The 17,086-nt window shown below is 50.8% G+C and overlaps 2 protein-coding genes across 2 annotated transcripts in view; one reads left to right on the top strand and one right to left on the bottom strand.

Annotated features, from left to right (window-relative positions):
* LOC308057729 (heat shock factor protein 5-like) overlaps positions 1 to 17,086 on the top strand; it is a 310,493-nt gene that overhangs the window by 96,192 nt on the left and 197,215 nt on the right. The gene's annotated exons all lie outside the window — the stretch shown is intronic.
* The window catches only part of LOC308057718 (hydrocephalus-inducing protein homolog), a gene marked incomplete at its 5' end in the record, with an annotated part of 71,427 nt that overhangs the window by 40,952 nt on the left and 13,389 nt on the right, over positions 1 to 17,086 (bottom strand). The window contains 4 exons of the mRNA XM_080411771.1: positions 3,626 to 3,809; positions 7,017 to 7,218; positions 9,790 to 9,914; positions 15,383 to 15,582. Of these exons, the coding sequence (XP_080267897.1) occupies positions 3,626 to 3,809; positions 7,017 to 7,218; positions 9,790 to 9,914; positions 15,383 to 15,582 (711 nt within the window). The remainder of the gene's footprint in view (positions 1 to 3,625; positions 3,810 to 7,016; positions 7,219 to 9,789; positions 9,915 to 15,382; positions 15,583 to 17,086) is intronic.

Here is a 17,086-nt window from a genome sequence, read left to right as displayed (position 1 = left end):
ATGCGTCTCTGACAACCGTAATAATATTTTAAAGCAATGAAAAAAATAAGGAAGACCACAAAAAGAACAGTTATTTTTCTATGCACAAAGCTTGATTCTGCTTGCTGCTGGGTATTCTCCGTACTTTGTCCAGAAGAATCTTGAACTGACTGGAGCCTCCAGCACTGCCGCAGCATAAATATTCAACAACTATAATACTTCCCATCAACTTAGCACATAGAGCTCAGAGGCCAGCCCCCACAAAAATTAAAGAGCTATGACATGCTGAGTTACTGGGCTGCACCTACAATGATTCCCTAATGCACAGCCTGCTCAGAGGGAAGAACAGGTAGAAAGAACTGTTTCCAACTCCAACAAACCAAGCGTAAGAACACAGAAGAAACAATAAAGTCACCTGGATTTTTCTCAAAACCTAGAGAAAACACTTTGCCAGATCAAATGGACTTTGTGTTTCTACCCAGCAAGCAACTGGAGGAAGATGAAGCATTACTATACGATAACACACTCGCTTGAGGAAGCAAACTGGGAACACCAGCCTGCAACCCACAGTCAGCGTACGAGACAGCAGATCCCTCGGGTCCTGCTGGGATGCTGCACAGACTCAAAAGCGTCCAGAGAGTAATCTTGAATTTACAGGAATAAAAGCCTTTGGGGTGCTGCTCCAAACAACATAAGCTCTGCTACGACACCTGGAGCTTGCCTAAGCCGAGCCACTGAGAAGAAACACTCAGATGACGGATTTCCCTGGCTTGGCTAATTAGAGTCTAATAACTCACCAGCGCTCCTCACCCAGCTGCTCGCTGTATGTTTAACAGACTGAATTCAGTGGTCTCACCCTGGGCAGGCAGTCCCTGGGGGGGCGGGGGGTGGGGTGTGCATTAGCCAGCTGCTTGCATTTGCTTCCAGCCTGACAGCTGTAGCTGAACACACACCCCGGCTCACCGGCGTTCTGCGCTCCTCCTTAAAGGGCGCTGCGTGGGCTGAGCTGCCCGGTGGTGCCCTTAGATCCTCCAGCTGCTGGGGTCCTCTGCCCAGAGAGCTGCTGACAGCCCTCGCTCGGCTCCTGCGTGACAAACTGTGCCTTGCCAGGCTTACCAGCACCATCCGCCACACAAACCATCGCTGCTGCTGTGCTGAGGAAGGACGTTAATGAAATGCTGAGAGTAGTGACGATGCTTGAGGTCTTCATCTTAGAGGGGCACCAAGCAGGGAAGGAGAGCACATCCTGAGCCTTCAAACCAAATCTCTCCTTCCACTGGGGCCAGAAAACAAGCTTCTGGCAGCCTAAGGCAGCGGTATCAGTCTTTCAGGTCAACTATCTAACAAAGTACTCTTTTGCTACTCGTTTCTGCTGGATCACAAGTCAGTGGTACTCACTGGTCTATTTTATGTGCTGCCATCAGATATATTGGCCTTGTGGACACTTCGGGGCAGTTTGGTTATTACTCAGAGGCTGACAGAGGCAATACATCTCCCGTTAATGGAAGCAAGTGTAACACAATTCATAAGCAAAAACGAAGCTAAGCAGGAAAGGAAGAAAATTAAAAAGAACCGTTGGCCTGGTGAATATGTATCTGCTAACAACAGCGCGCTTTTCCAGCTGAGTGAGTTTAGCTGACTTTGGGATTCGATGAACTCCAAGGCCAGCACATCTGTGACAGAAATACAGCCGACATCTCCGATAAATCAAATCGGAGACACGCTCAGAAAGCCAGACTCACACAACAGCTTGTCTCCCACAGGCTTGGATGGCTGCTCAGAATGTTCATGGTCACATGCTAATTCCAAAATCACTGCCTCCTTTTTTCTTATTATTTTCATCCACAAGTTAACCCCATACAGGCTGAAATAACCCGCTGCAGCTTCCACAGAGAGCAACACCTGGCAGCTACCGGCCCGCTTACACAGCAAAGCTGCTGCACAAACCCTGCAAAGCCACCCTGCCCAGAGAGCCTTTCCAAGGCTATCGTCCCTCCAGCGGCCTCCTAACCTCTGGGAACCTCCAGCCGCTTCTTCCAAGGGTTTGATTCTTTCTATAGGGTGCTCCCAGGGTGATAGGTGGGAAGAGCAGCAGCCGCTTTTGGCCAGAAGGTCCGAGGCAGCAAAGTCCAGGCTCTGGCGGGGCCCCTCCAGCAGATTTACACGGCGCTGCCAGAAGGGGCCTGCCCAAGCTAAAAGTTACGGGGCTGTCACCGGGGAGAAGGTTGTGGAAGTCGGCGGCAGTGCATTCTTAGATTTCACACTTGATAAAGAGGAAAAAATACTAACATTTGATGTGAAGACACCCATATGCCGGGGGGGAAGACAGACACGAGCAAAACTCTGAATGTGAAACTCATTGTTCCACAGATCATGGAATTAATGGGAATCAGAAGATTGATAATGCTGGACAGGACAGAAGGGGAGAGGCTCCTGCAGTAGCCCACTTACGCTCAGCCCTAGAGCAAACTATAACATCAACACAGCCATTTAGGAAAGGTTTCCACTCAAGACTTGAGGCCAGGCTACACTCTGGCTCCGTACAGCGCTACACGGAGCACCAGGACTCAGTGGGCAGCCAGGCTGCTGGACCTCACCCTAATGCACTTCAGGAGCCCAAGAGCAGGTTAAGCTCGTTATGGAGGTATAGTCGGCTGTACTGGAGCAGGAGCCCTGGGACACGCTCCAAAACCGGCTGACACACTGCAGGATGCTCTTCATGTTCAGCTGATCAGCTCCCACTCCCTGCTACAGCCCTGCTGCTCCGACACAGGCTCTTGGTCACATCACACTGCTCTCAGCTGCGGCGGTGTGAAACTGCAGCTGTGCTGACATGGGGGGCTCTCAGCCTTGTACGGGCTATAGGAGCAACCAAGAAGAGAACATGATCCCCTTCCTTAAAAATAAATAACAAAACAGTAGTTTCCCCTATTTTACAAGAAAGAAGAGGCTAAGATTATTCTAGGGTTTGCTCCAAGATGAGAAGGGATTTTACACTGCTCAGACAGCAGGCATTCATCATCTCAGACCATGCAAATATTCAGAATCAGGGCTCTAGTTAATTGAAGGACACGAGGTTTTGTTTGCATAAATACAAAAGCAAAAACTTTTCTCTAAGCGTGCAATAGAACTCAAAAAAGTCCGTTTAAACCCGCCAGCCTTGCGTGCAGGCTCACAGACGACACTGGGAGGGAGATTCAGGCACGGTCTAAGTCCAGATTATATGAAGGGATTGGTCTTGCCGCAATTAAACTTGGGCTGAACTTGCCCTCCTTTCCATAGAGGACCTTTTCATTCTTCAGTATGTGAACTAATACTCATGGTTAATCCCCACACACTACGTGTAAGGAGTGCCCTTATATATAATCATTGATACCTCGGAACACTGTCAGGACACTTAGGAAGTGCCCTTAATTTACAGCCCTTGCAGCAGAGCTCAGCTTTAGGCAGGCTCTCAACGCCTGCCCGGAGCTCGCAGTTTAGAAATGCTTTTTGCAACAATCTCTCCCAGCCTCACTAGAAACCTCACGTCTCCCTCTAGGCACATCAAGACACTGATGCGGGGATCTGCCAAGCGACCTCATTCAGGGAGAAGGAAGAGAAGGAAGAGGAGGAGGAGGAAGGGAGGTTCTCAGCTATCACTTACCACTGGCTCAATGGCAAAAATATCATCAGAGAAAAGCATAGAGTCTTCCTGCACCTTTGCCCTCTGGTTCTGGAAGGCACGGGAGAGAAGGGCAAGGCGCTCTTGGAGCGTGGGGTCCACCGCGCGCTGCTTGAGAAAATAATTCCTCTCATTCTCCTCCTGCTTCTGCAGCCTGCGACAGCGCCTGCAGCCGTGGGGAGAGACAAACCAAGCAGATCATTTAATAAACAACATATTTGCAGAGACTGTCATGTAAGCGCAGGAGCAGCAACGCACTGGGGGAGGAACAGCAGCAGCAGCTCAGCGAGGGGCTGACCCCAAGCCACGGGGTCCCAAGCAGATCAGGTTATCACTCCTGCACTGGCACGGCAGGCACTTTTACGCCACACTCACAAGCTAAGAAGAGGGGTTTGAAAGCTAGCAGCCCTCAGGAGAGCCTCCTGGCTCAAAGCTACTGCCACGACTAATGCACAACCCCACCAACACCCTCAGATGGCTTTGCCGCCCATAGAGGTGCTCGGGGGAGACGGATGGAGATGAAGGAGCACCCACTGCAGTGCTTCACTGGGAAGCGGAGAAGCAGCCGGGCTTCAGCTGCAGGTTACCAGCATCGCTTGTTTATCTTCCCTTTTGCACCGGCAGGGATAAGCGAACTGGCTGCTCCGTTGCCTACACTGCCATCCAGCAGAGGATCCCAGAGCACTTGCAAAGCAAACTAATGCATTCGGGCATCGCATCACTTGAGTGAAATTAACGGGTTTGGGTGCATGAAGCCAGAGGCCCTGAGAGCCTTGCCTGGCATTGAAACAGAGCAAGGTCTTAAAAAGATTAGTCAGGATGTGTTTGGTACTGTGCTCTGGGTGATGCTCTCTTTGTGTTGAGGTAAGAGAGAGATGGCAGGGCCTATTCCCTCCCACTGACCACGTTAAAGTAGAGGAATGTGCTCTGAATGATTAGAAAAGGTAAAGGCCTGTACTCTGAATAATTAGGAAAGGTTCCATTGAGGATGTTAAAGGAAAACCATGAGTCAGAAGATCATTGAACAAAGAAAGTTGAAAGGTTTACTCCACCTAGATCCCACCTATTATGAATAGAATGATTAGATGTCGAAATCAAATGAATATGTATGTAAAGATGTTGTAACCTCTCACAAAAACTGTATAAATTACCCGACTTCTCACTGAAAACTTCGGAGCTGGTTTGTCCGGTGCAAATCGGTAGCTCCCCAGTGTTGCACGAAATAAATACCTTTGCTGCTTAAAGACAAAATTAGTCTCCGAGCTGTTACTCTGTGCCGTTTTGGCATCAGCATTAGCCAATAAAGAAGTCAGCACCAGCACCTCTGAATCCAAACCCCTACATCCAGCCTTGAACCACTTCACCTTTTTCCTCTTTTGGGCCTTCTCCACAGAGCTTTGACACAGGTCACCTCTGCCTTACTTGGTAGCTGTAGCAGCGATCATTGCAGCGTTGAAAGCTCACAACCGAGAGGTGAGGAGGGAGCACTGCTGCAGAGCACTTGCTTCCCAGCTGGCACGTTGCTGTGCCCCCTTCACGCTCCAGTCCCCTGGCCACCAAGAACCAGCAGGTGACTACTCGAGGGGGGTGAGGGGAAGGCTCCGTACACAGAAAATCGAGGCAACACGCTATAAACAGGACAGCAGTCACCACCCAGCTGAATTCCAATACAATCAGCAAGGAAACACAGTCACGGACGTTCCTAGCGGCACACAGACAGAGCCTCGGGCAGATGCTGTCACTGGTGCCAAAAATACTTTCTTTGGCTCGCTCCCAGTGGAGTGTCGTGGGAAATGTTTCTCCGTGGCTGACCTACAGCGCTGTGCATGAGGAGGGCTTCCAGGCACCGAGATGAGCAACCCTCAACTCAGCCTTCAGCAACGGACAAGAATTCCACCACTACATCCCAGAAAGTCCTGCAGGAGGGAGACAGAGCAAGCCCCTGGGTAGACCTTGTGACGAGCCAGGTCTTTCTGGGTGACAGCAAAGCACAGGCTGCTGCACTGCCTCCTCCCATTGTCAAAGTCCTCTCTGCTCTCAAAAGATCTCAAAAGCTGCTCCGACAGCAGCACAGTGGCCTCGGAGCCATGACCACCCCTAAGACTGCAAGTAAGGAAGAACAAAGCGCCCTGGTCACAGTAAAGAACACAGGCTGGCACGAGATCAAGCGTCACTGCAAAAAAATTGGGGAAACACGTTAACTCTGGCGAAAGCTGGTTGCTTCTGAGGGGAGAGAGGATCACTCAGGGTCCTGTCTGAGATGGGCAGCTGGGGAGAGATGCGAAAAGAATGGCACAGGGAAGTACTAAGAGAAGGTCATGAGATTTTTTCCTTTAGCACACTGCGCTTGCACCAAAGTCACACACTGTGTAATTAAAAACAGAGAACAGTGGAAAACTAGTTTTGGCCTTCAAGGCATTTCTGACCTAATTACATTGAACTTTATTTGCTCAGAAGCCCTTAAAAAGTGCTCCAGTTGAAGGCAGTTTCCTGATCAGCTCTGGGTTCAGACTAACTCCTATACACCTACAGCCGTCCAACTCTGAAAAGTCACACAAGGACTCCCTCAATCACCCCAGCTTTGAAGTGTCGTTTCCAGTGCCTCCCCCTGGGCCAGAAGCGTTTCCTTGCTGCCCCAAACGGAATTTCAAAGCTTCAGAGACACCCTTTGGGGAGCCTGCCCCACCTCTCAGCACCACGAAGACACAGGTGCTGACACCCAAAGGCACTTCCAAGTCCTGTCCCTGACTTCCCCGCAGAACCCTCCACCTCCAAACTCTCCCCAGCCCCGGAGAAGGGGCAGGGATACCTCGTTGTGCTGGAAGCCGGGACAGCGCGAGGCAATTCAGCATCCTACAGCCGGATGGCCTCAACGTTCGGGGCCAGCAAAGCACCCTGCCCTGCGCACTACTGCAAAAGCAGGCTGAAGGAGGTTGCTGTCCTACCAGAGCTGGAGGGGAAGAAACTGCAGTGAATATCACAGCAGGTACGCTGCCTGCAGCTGTTAGGTGCTACTGCTCAACGCCGTCCCAGGTAAGGAGTGCCGACACTTTCCTCAGCCTCACAGACCCCCTGCCAGCCCAGGGACCAGGCCTCACTGATTTAGGGCTCCCACAGATGGGAATTTGCTCTCCGAGGAAATGCAGCCATTGCAATCAACCTTTCCTCCCCAAAACATCAGCTGGAACATGGATGGAACCAGAATGGGAAGCACCGAGCTCCATTACCCTGAAGCCCAGGGACACAGACCTGGATGCGGTGGATGCTTTATTTCTCCTACACCATCCAAAAAAGCACCAACAACCCTCTGAGGCTGTATGGTAGTTTCACCCCTGGGCAGTGTGTCTTACTGAAAGGAATCTTTCCAACGAACCTCAGCTTCTCCTGATCCTCCTCCTCTTGAGTAAGAAAAGCCTTCCACTGGAAGTGGGCTATGATTTTACTCCGGTTGTGGATGACCACACATCTGTGATTTGACAGCGTGATGTAGGTCTTCCCAACTGCCAAGGAGTTTCTGTCCAGCCTAATGTTGACATCTTCAGCGGCTCCATGAAGGCTTGTGTGCGTATCTTCACCTAGAACAAAGCAAAAGGCAGACATTGCTCATCACCCTTGCTGATGGGAGTACAAGGAACGGAGGAAGCCACAGGGAACAGAAGTGTCACAGCTTTTAGCTGTGTGAGCAGTTCCACAGATCAATATATTTATTGCATCCCGAGAGCTGCATGTGTACAGCATGAGGATGTCCTGGGCACCACCTTAAGCACCTTATTTCTGGGTGGGCTTGTAAAGATTTATCCCCAAGGCGACACTATCTACAGGGAGACGTTTTCAGTGTGCCCAGGTGGCCTTTGGGTCACCATCCCATGCGGGTCACAGGGAATTCTGCATCTGAGTCGTTCAGGTGACTCTGAGGAGGCCCCACCTCGGTCACGGCTCGCCCAGAGTCTCCTGCAAGCACGCCACCAGGGTTGTGTCTCTCCTGATCCCTTGTTGCCAACAAGCAAAGGTGCCTGGGGCATGCAGGCAGAAGAGGGAGATAAAAAGAAACAGGCAAAGTGACAGCCCATGGCAGGATGGGACGCAGATGAGAACTTCACCGTGTTGGAGCAGCAGGGCCCTCACTTGCTGTGGGTCTGTGAAGATAGGTCGGAACGAGACTGGTGGGGCACGGCCCACACCCACCTGCCCATCACAGCCCTGCAAGCCCATTTCTTCTGCCTGGAGCCTGTCGGTGCCTATGCCCGAGCGTGCAAGTCTACACCGAGTGTTCCCAAGCTGTCCCACAACACCTTTGCTTTCCGCCTCGGCCCAAGCTGAAGAGGAGAGAGCCCCTGGCTGCGCACAGCAGCCGATTAACGCCTGGAGTCTTGCTGGAGCACCTGCCAGCCCTTCACCCTCCAGAAGAGACCCCCACCAAAGCGCCCTCGCTGCCAGAGCTTCCAAACCTTCATTCTTCCCAACCAAGCAACTCCCGGGAGTCAACTAAGCTCAAACTTGAGCACCGAGCCTACTCTGCCTGTTGCAGGTGAGGGTCTCCCAGGTGAGAAGCAAACCCCAAACACGAGACATTCTCCGTCGAAATGGCACTTCTGTGGAGCGTGTTTAAAGCCTCAGAGCCAGCCCCAGCTGAGAAGGGCAGCGACCCGGCCAGCCCTGGAGAGCATCCCCCTGCCGAGGCAGAGCCTTCTCCTCGCTGCACGGGTTACAGCAAGGCAGCCAGGGGATGGACCTGCCTTTCCAAGGCTGCCACGCAACAGCACGGGGGAGAGCTGGCGGTGTCCTACACGGACTCCTTAAACCCTAAGCCGGACACAATGCGGCGAATCACAGCTGTGCCAGGAGAAAGAGAGCCCCTCTCTTGGAGGGAGGTTGGGGAATGAATCACCCTTCAAACAGATCTCTGCAGCCATTCCTTCACCTTCACACATGGAGAGTTCAGCCTTCGTGCCTGTATAACCTCAACTTCTCTGCTCTTAAGGGAGCCCAGGAGGAGCGGGAGGGATTCGTGGCCAGAGATGAGTTATGTTGCGAGAAACAGCAATGTCTCCATGACTGGACAGCCTGCTTTCTATAACAGACAACTCAGCGTACAAAAATAACCGAGGTTCAGAAGCGTTACAGAGGCAGGCGTGCTTTATAAGCCTTGCCTTCCCCCTCCGCTGAGTCCTCGGCATACATTGGCAAGCAGAGGAAGCAGGACCCAAGAACTGGGAGACATGCACAGTGCTTCGAGCATGCACAACTCCGGTTCATGGAAACATGACCTAATGCTCTACGAGACAACTAACTACGGCAAAATAAACTCCACGAAAACTATCATGGTCTCACTTCTAAACCCATGGCCACGTGGGTCTTGAAATAATGGGTATAGTTTTGATCTTCAAAGCCAAGCTGAAGCCTTTGAAATTTAATTGTTCTTTCTGCCCTTCTCCAAAGTACAGAGCAGCTTCTATATGAAGACTGAACAGGATTCCTTAACCTAGAAATCACACAAGAGATAGTGTAAAAGCACAAACGGCCTGGGAAAATCCAAAGGAGGAAAAATTTGTCACCATTTGTCGTAAAACAGGAACCCAAGGGCCTGAAATAGTATTAGTCAGAAATTACAGAAGTGTAGTACCAGCACTTTCCCAAGGAATATTCCTTCCTTTGGAACGTACTGCCATGGGAGCCTGCAGAAGCTCATAGCTACAAACCCGCAAAGCAACTGGACAAAGGCTTGGAAGGTAAAACCATCAGAAGTGATTAAACAAAGATGGGAATAAAGCCTCCAGCACAGAAAAATACTAACTCCAGGGCCCACGAGGCAGAAAGCACATGCACTGCCTGCTTCTACACGCTTTGCTGAGCATCCCCTACTGCTGCTCTCCTGGAGAGGAACCGGGCACACAGACACACTTACACTTACGCTCCTGGCTGACACCAGCATCCCCCAGGGAGAGACCAGCACGCAGCCACACAGAACAAGGGCACACTCAGCCTTTGCCCCTTACCTGCTCACTTGAAGCACCAAAACATACTGAGGTTTTGAAAGAAAAGGGTTTAGAAAGAAAAGAGTTTAGAAGGAGCCTGCAAAGCAAGTTTAACAGTCTTCTGCTTTGAAGGACGCAAAGCGTGGGCACCATGCAGTGTCCAGCACTTACCTGTGTCGTAGTGTACTGTCAGGGACCCGGAATAATCACCCGTCTTCTGTGGGTGGAAGTCCACTGTTACTTGCACGGCATCGCCAATCCCAAGAGTCCCAGCAGAGCGATCAACAGAGAAAGGGCTGCAACACAGAGAGGCACATCAGGATTACTGTGGGATATTTGGGGACTATGTGGCTGTCTCGCTCACTTCAGCTCACCTGCGCAAGCAAGAAGCAAACAAACCACAGTTAGCAGAAGAAAAAGAGAACAGACAGTATCAGAAACTGAGCCACCAACTCGACTCCTGAAGAGCTCCAGCCCTCAGAACATCCTATGCTATAAAACGACCTCGTCTCCCCCATACCCTGCATCCAGTTCTCTGCAGCAAGGCTCAAGAGTCTGACTGCTAGCAATACGATCAGAGGAGGGTTTTTGAAGGGCACAGAGATGGTGAGGGTTATTTGCATGCACAGCCTGACACGGACTTCCTCAGGAATCCGTCTTGTCCTGCCACCTATACACCTCAAGAGATACAAATGTCAAGGCAATGCCTGTCCCAGTGAGATTGCAGCCTGGAAATCAGACAGGGAGAAGAGAATTTCTTCTTGAAGACCAGAGAATAACTGGAGTTTAAGTTGCAGAATTCAACTCTTTTTTTTTTTTTTTTTTACCTTGAAAGCATCCTGGTTTTGCCTAAGAAAGGGCACATTTTATCAGTGTTTCAGTGAAAGCTGCTCTAAGCAAAGAAAAATCTGTAGGAGTGCAAAGGCACATTAGAGTGATACAGAAACAAGAAAACAAGACACAAAAGGAGTACCCATTTACAGCCTGAACAATTAAATCTCTAGCTAAATGAAGCACCATTAGCAGGAGCATATCGAGGCAAGTTTAACAGGAGGTTTTTGGTGTATTCACAAGCAATGCAGTCTGGGGCTCCGGGTTGTAATCCAAGCTTGGTAACTGTTTGCTTGGCCCGCTGGAGGAATTCTGTGCAATGCGTTGGAAATAATGATGAAAAGGTGTTGGTGTACTTCGGATTTAACACGAGCAATTATGATTTGTGGCCAGGTAAACAGCTCTTGGCTGACAGACACATAATTCAGTTCTTTAACGCTCGGGGAAAAGTCAGATGCAACATGCTCCTGCACAACAGCAGCTGGGCTTTGCGGCTCCTGTACAGCCTCACTTAGAAAGCAAAAGGTACTGGCTTTAGTGCTTTGCTGGTGGTCAATTTGTCACCTCAAAAACACCTTCCAGAGAGTTTCCCAGTGATTGGGGAATGCAGCACACAAAAATAATGAGAAAATCAGGAGCCATGCACGAGCTGAGCTTCATTCATGGAAGTAGTGACAGCTGATGAAATTGCTGGAGTTCCTGCTCATTAAGGAGATATTGCTGCAATTAGGGGCCTGACCTGCTCCCATGACAACTAGCAAGAACATCACCAGTGACTAATGGGGAAGCACTGGGCCTGCAATGTTCACGTGCTGGACCTGAGACTTTTGAGAGGGAGGAGGAAAGCCAAGGTGCCACCAGCCTCAGAACCGGACTGCTCTCCATGGCCCTGCACCTGCACTGGGGGTTGTGCCTGGTTATACTGGGCAGGGCTCTGCTGGTGCTCGGCTGGCATCACTGCCTGCTGGGGGAAAGGCACAGAAAAATTCCCCCCACCTTTTTTTTTTTTCTCCCACCCCCCCCCGCCCCAAACATGGCCAGAACAGAAAAGCTGCTGTTTAAGGGCCACAATTCAGCACCACCTCCTATCCCGTCCCCTTGTCTGCATACCCCTGCCCTCAGATAGCTGGGATGGGAATAACACTCCTGAGGATGACTTCAGGGGGTGCCCGAGAAAGAAGGTATCTTCCCATCTTCAAATTATCAGAAGAAGAGGATCCCACCGAGGTCAGGACTCATTCTCAGGACTGAGAAACAGAGCACAAGTCAGACACCGCACCTCCTGCCTCCCACCCCACGCTGTACCCACGGGACAACTTTGTTACTGCTGTCGCAGCTTGGTATCCCTCACGTAGACCTGGTTCTCCAAGACCCAGAGGGATGCAAGGTCCATGCTTAACCTCAACTCTGAACTTCAGTGCACGTCACTAAGCTGTTCCCTGCAGCCTACAGATAAGAGATGCTAGGGAAACGTCCCTGACACACTAATAGCCACATGAAAGCCACTGCCAAGAGATGAAGCTGGCAGGCTAAACTCTGGCCTTTTAGCCATTAATTGTGAGCTGTTCTTTAGGATAATTCTTGTCCTGTTAGACCTACCCTGTCAGTGAATCACTACTGCTCCTGAAACGACAGGAAAGATAAGGTTTGGAGGTTTTTTAACAGCTTCTCTTCTGACATGCTTTTTAACTATGCCCATTTGTACGTTTGCTTTGTTGTACAACATCTAAACTGTCACAGGTCCAGATCTCCCAGCGGTGCCTTGCAATCCCCGGCTTGTCTAAACTCATCTAGCCGCACCAGCCCGAGGGAGACCTTCCCAGCAGAACCTGCTGAGATCTTGCCCGTTACTGCCCTGCAGAAAGGGAGCAACTCCAGCCTAGTAAGCAATTTCATAGGGATCTGTTCTGGCATCTGTTGTCCTGTCTTTGTACATCCTGTGGTAACTCTCCAATCCCACACCTCGATGTCGTATATGGGTCCTACAGGGGGCTCCTAGCACTGCACCTTGTAGCATCATTTCCTGAGCTTTCAGAGCCTGGTGGGACATTCCTTAATGTATCTTCTCAGATGGATCCTCTCTGACCCCAAAGCACAGCGTAGCACAAGGTCTGTAACATCAGGAAAAGGCAGTGCTGCGCTGAGATCTGCTTCCAGACGCCATTTTCAACTGAAACGTACTGGAGTGACATTTATCTCCCTGAATGCCATGGAGAAGAAACTCGTTATCCAGCCTTAACAATGAGAACGACAGGAAGAGACTTTCTATATTTACACTAGCACTGCTCTGACTCTCCAGCCTACTTGTCACGCTGGCTGGGAGGCCACTTCTTTCCTGCTGGGGTTGCTGGAGCCACTGAGCTCACCTGGGACCTCGGGGCAGGTACCTGGGCAACTGCTCACAGCACAAGCAGCAGGGAACCCACTGTCACACAGTGCAGTCCCCAGCACTGGCTGGAAGAACCGCTCCTGGCACACCATGGCCTCATCACACAGCGAGAAAGAACGTGGGAGTTCTGCTCTCGGGCTGCAAGGGAACGTGCTGACCTGGTCAAGAGGGGGGAACACTCGGATTCTGAGTGGGGGATACAAGCTTGGGGCACTACAGTCCAGATACTGGAGGGCTGGGCTGCCATTCACTGGGACACAGCAGAACTGCATGCAGCCGAGGGATGGGAAATGCAAACACCTGTATTTGGGGTGGAAGAATCCCTGGCAGTACAGGCTGGTGGGCACAAAAGCCTTTCTACGGAAAGGGAGCTTAGAGGCTGCGGCACAGGACATACAGGGAGATGCTGGGATAAAGGGCTTTGCACAGCCTGGAGGAGGACAGAGCAAGGCTGGTATTACCCGATCTTACTTCTCGTGTTGTGTGCACACCCGATCGAACTCTGACACTGGTCTTGCTTTGAGCGCCGTGTTTGCTCAGATGATCTCCAGAGGTCCCTTCCAAAGTTATTCTGAGTTTCTCTTCTCCATCAGCCCGATTCCATTTCACATAGCCCCCAAATTTCTCATATTTCCTACACATCTGTGCATATATGCAAACAGATGGTAGACAGACAGGCATTGGAGGAACTCAACCTCTAAGAAAGTTCCCAGTGAAGAATTCATTATGACATTTTGCTGAACACTTAAAGCAAAAAAAATAAAAAGAGCAGAAACACAGGAACTTCAGAGTATTTAAAAAGAAATCTGAAGGAAAGTGGGAGTGACCTAATTAGAATAAAACACTGCTTATACTCAAAGATTTAAATCATCAGTTTGAAATTTCAAACTGGCTTTCAAAAATTTGTAATGAAATGGAAGAGATGACTGATGCCTTCAGCTGACATGGGAAATCTTACCAGCTTTTGATCTCTGCAGACACACACAATCCAGTTATTCAGAATTCTACTTTTTTCTGTGTTGTATGAAACTTTTGTAACACTTCCCATCTCTCTGTTGCAAACCAGGACTGAAAAATTTAATTGTTGAAGTTCAGCATAAAATCCGTATCAAGCAGGATTCAACACACGCTGGATCACTCAACGGAACAGTTGGCAAGGACGTTGCCAAGAGATGCCAGACACGACTGGGTATCTGTTTTGGTGGTGACGACTAGATCTGGAAATCCCAGAGGGAAGCTGCACAGGGATTTACAAGGTCCTGCCTACGTATTTCCACAGTGACAAGCAGCAGCCTGCTTGAATAGCATCCTGGAAGCCTGCTTCAACAGCCTTGCCAGGCTTTGGTAGGAGCCTCTTGGACCCTCACGCTTCCCAGGAGAAAGAGCAAAGAGCCTTCTCTTGACCCCTGTTTTCCTGGGGAAGAAACTGAAGCAACTCAGGTGCACTAAGGCAGACGGTCTTTGCTGCGTTCTGGACCTCAGCTCCTGCACCAAGACCTCTGGGACCAAGCAACTCGGAGCTAACTACCAGCCAGCTGAACTGGTTTCCTTGCAGGTGCAGTGTCAAAAAGGCACTACCCTCTCCAGTTCAGCAAACTGGAAAACCAGTGACTGTCTTCTCAGACCAACAGGAACAGTACAGGCTGTCCACAACACCGCACATGTCAGGCACCTGACCAGGAGACTGCCCAAATACCACGTGCTTGTGGCCTCCCAAGGAACGTGTATATTTGGCCAACAGGGCCACATACCCATTTCAGAAGGCACTGAAGATCAAGGAGGTTGCCGGTAGCTACTGCAAAGTGCTAGAGCACTTTCCAGGAGATCTGAGAGAGACAAAGCTCTACAAGAGGCTCCCAACCCACGCACCAGGTATTTGCTGCATCTTTGGCCTGTGCCCCCGCTGTAAGGCATTCCTCTTTGGGGCTGTAGTGCAGCTTTGAAGCCACTGCCAGCTCATCTCCACTTAAGAGCTCATTCTAATGAAGAATATTGGATCCCATGGACTAGATCAAACCTACTGGAAAACCAGGTTCTGGACCCCACAGGGTTTTTGTCAGGGTCTCAATACCAATTGCTTTGATCTATCATCTCTGATTGCACTTGCTACTCGAGACAAACTGCTGATAAATTCTTAAATGTCTCTTCCACCAGCTCAGAGCTTGCCCATTTCTTAACACTGCCCTTGGTCTGCAGGAACTGAGCTCCTAGAGCTGTCGTCTGCCCCGCAGGATCTTCCACAGCCCAAGGGCAGTCCAGCTGCCTTCTTACAATTGCTCTTTCAGTCTAACAGAATCAGCCTTGCACGACTGTGCACGGAAGACACCGTTGCACTATAAAACTCCACTCTGCAGCTTGCAGAGTTTAAGCAGAGGTTGCGCCATGCTTCAAACACTATAATCAACAGCAAACCCCACGTGCCCTGCCCATCTCCAGCCACGGCAGCAGCATGGCAGCTCACATGCTCTGGTTCCTTTTTGTCGCTGTTTCCCAACTATATTATCACACCACAGTGTTTTGCGCAAAAAGAGATGAGCTCCCTACCTCTGAGTGCTGATGCAGTAGCGGGCCACCCGGTTACCAACGTTGCGAACCAGCAGCGTTTTCTGGGTGCTGTACTTGACGGGACAGGCTGAGAAGTTCACCTGGTCGGGGAAGTCCAGGATAGCTTGGGCACCTATAGCTCGGATAGGCACAACAAACTTCTCCCTTTCTGTGATGCAGATGAGCTCGTGGAAATAATCCTGCAGGGAAAGAAACAATCTCAGCACAATGCTTTTAGCACCATTCCCACGGCAGAAGGAAAACTGCTGTTTTCTAGGACTGTTGCAGTAGCATTCAATAACGTAATAATAGTACCTTTTACCTTCATGACCTTTCATTCCAGTAGCATGACTTGCACAGGGTCGTTAGCTTGCAAAGAAGAAACAAGCCCACTGATTCACCCGCTTTCGCAGCAAGCTGGCAGCACCACAATTACCTGATGCTTTGATTCCGAGGCACCAAAACAGAGTCGCTTCACGCAAGGGATCACAGCACTAATGGAACCTGCTTCAATCGCCACCGCAGACTATTGGAAGCACCACTGAGAACCCAGCTGTGCCACAGCACTAACTCCAACGCCAGCAACGTGGCGACCTCGTTGAAGCTCGGCAGGCGATGCTCAGGTACACTTTCAAAAGGACTTCACCACATACGTGAGCAACGGTCAGTCGCTGGGGAAATGCTTCACAAGCTGGACACGGTAATTGCTGCGATGCCAGGCGAGTGTAGGGCACAGCTGTATTTCTCACCCCCTCCCACAGCCTTACAGGGCCAAGGCTGGGGACACGCACCCTTCAAAAGCCATCTGACCCATCTCCCCACACCAGAACCGGCTCAGCTCTGCACCCAAAGTGTCCCTCCAGATGTTTCACAGGTACTTCAAAGCACTAACAACTCCAGCCCTGCCCTCAGCAGCCTACGCCAGCTCTGCACTGCAATTCAAGAGAGTTCTTCTCTGCCTAATCTCAGTTTCCCTTTACATCTCACCCCAGCCCCAGGGGACACAGAGACAGCTCTGGCTGATGCCTTAATCACACCCCTCTGTAAGGTCTGTTCTAGAGGAGTAAGTGACGGGGTGCCTGGTTAGCACACCCACCCCAGGCAGGCGGCATCGGGAGCTGCACACGGGGGACACTCAGACACCCCACCAGAGCAAAGCTGGCTGTGCATTCCCAGCCACTGCCTTCTGCAGAACAGAGCCAGGCAATCCCCCCACACCCCGGCTGCCTGGCGTTTAGCAGCAGGAAGGCAAATCAAATTACCAAAAGCATTTTACTGTAGGGATGAGCAGATCAGACCCCAGATGGATGGCAGGCACCGCTGGCTGCACTGCAAGTACCACCTTGCCCCCATTGAAATCAGTGAGGAAACTGTTGCCCCAGGGCCAGGAGCCATTGCCCCCAGCAGGCTCTTATCGATGAGCTGATCAAAGCTCTGCTTCTCATCAGTCACTGGCTGCCCTGATTTTTGCCCCGGTGCTTTTAACTCATTTGATATTCTTGTAATTGTTGAAGCAGGAAGCGCTTTGATTTAGGAACCGCACACAGCAGCAAACTCCCTTCAGCAGAACTGATCCCGATTCCTCCACGGCTGGGATTTCCTGCTCCCATCCCCTCCTGGAAGGGCCCTAAGGCAGCCAGCCCAGGCACAGACACGTACCCAGTGCTCCAACACAACAGCTGACACCCAGCGCCTCACCCACCA

The sequence above is a fragment of the Falco punctatus genome, assembly GCF_963210335.1.
Source record: "Falco punctatus genome assembly, contig: scaffold_29, whole genome shotgun sequence".
In the NCBI taxonomy this organism is placed as follows: domain Eukaryota; kingdom Metazoa; phylum Chordata; class Aves; order Falconiformes; family Falconidae; genus Falco; species Falco punctatus.
The sequence above is the reverse complement of the archived record's forward strand: the minus strand, read 5'-3'. Positions and strand labels throughout refer to the sequence as shown.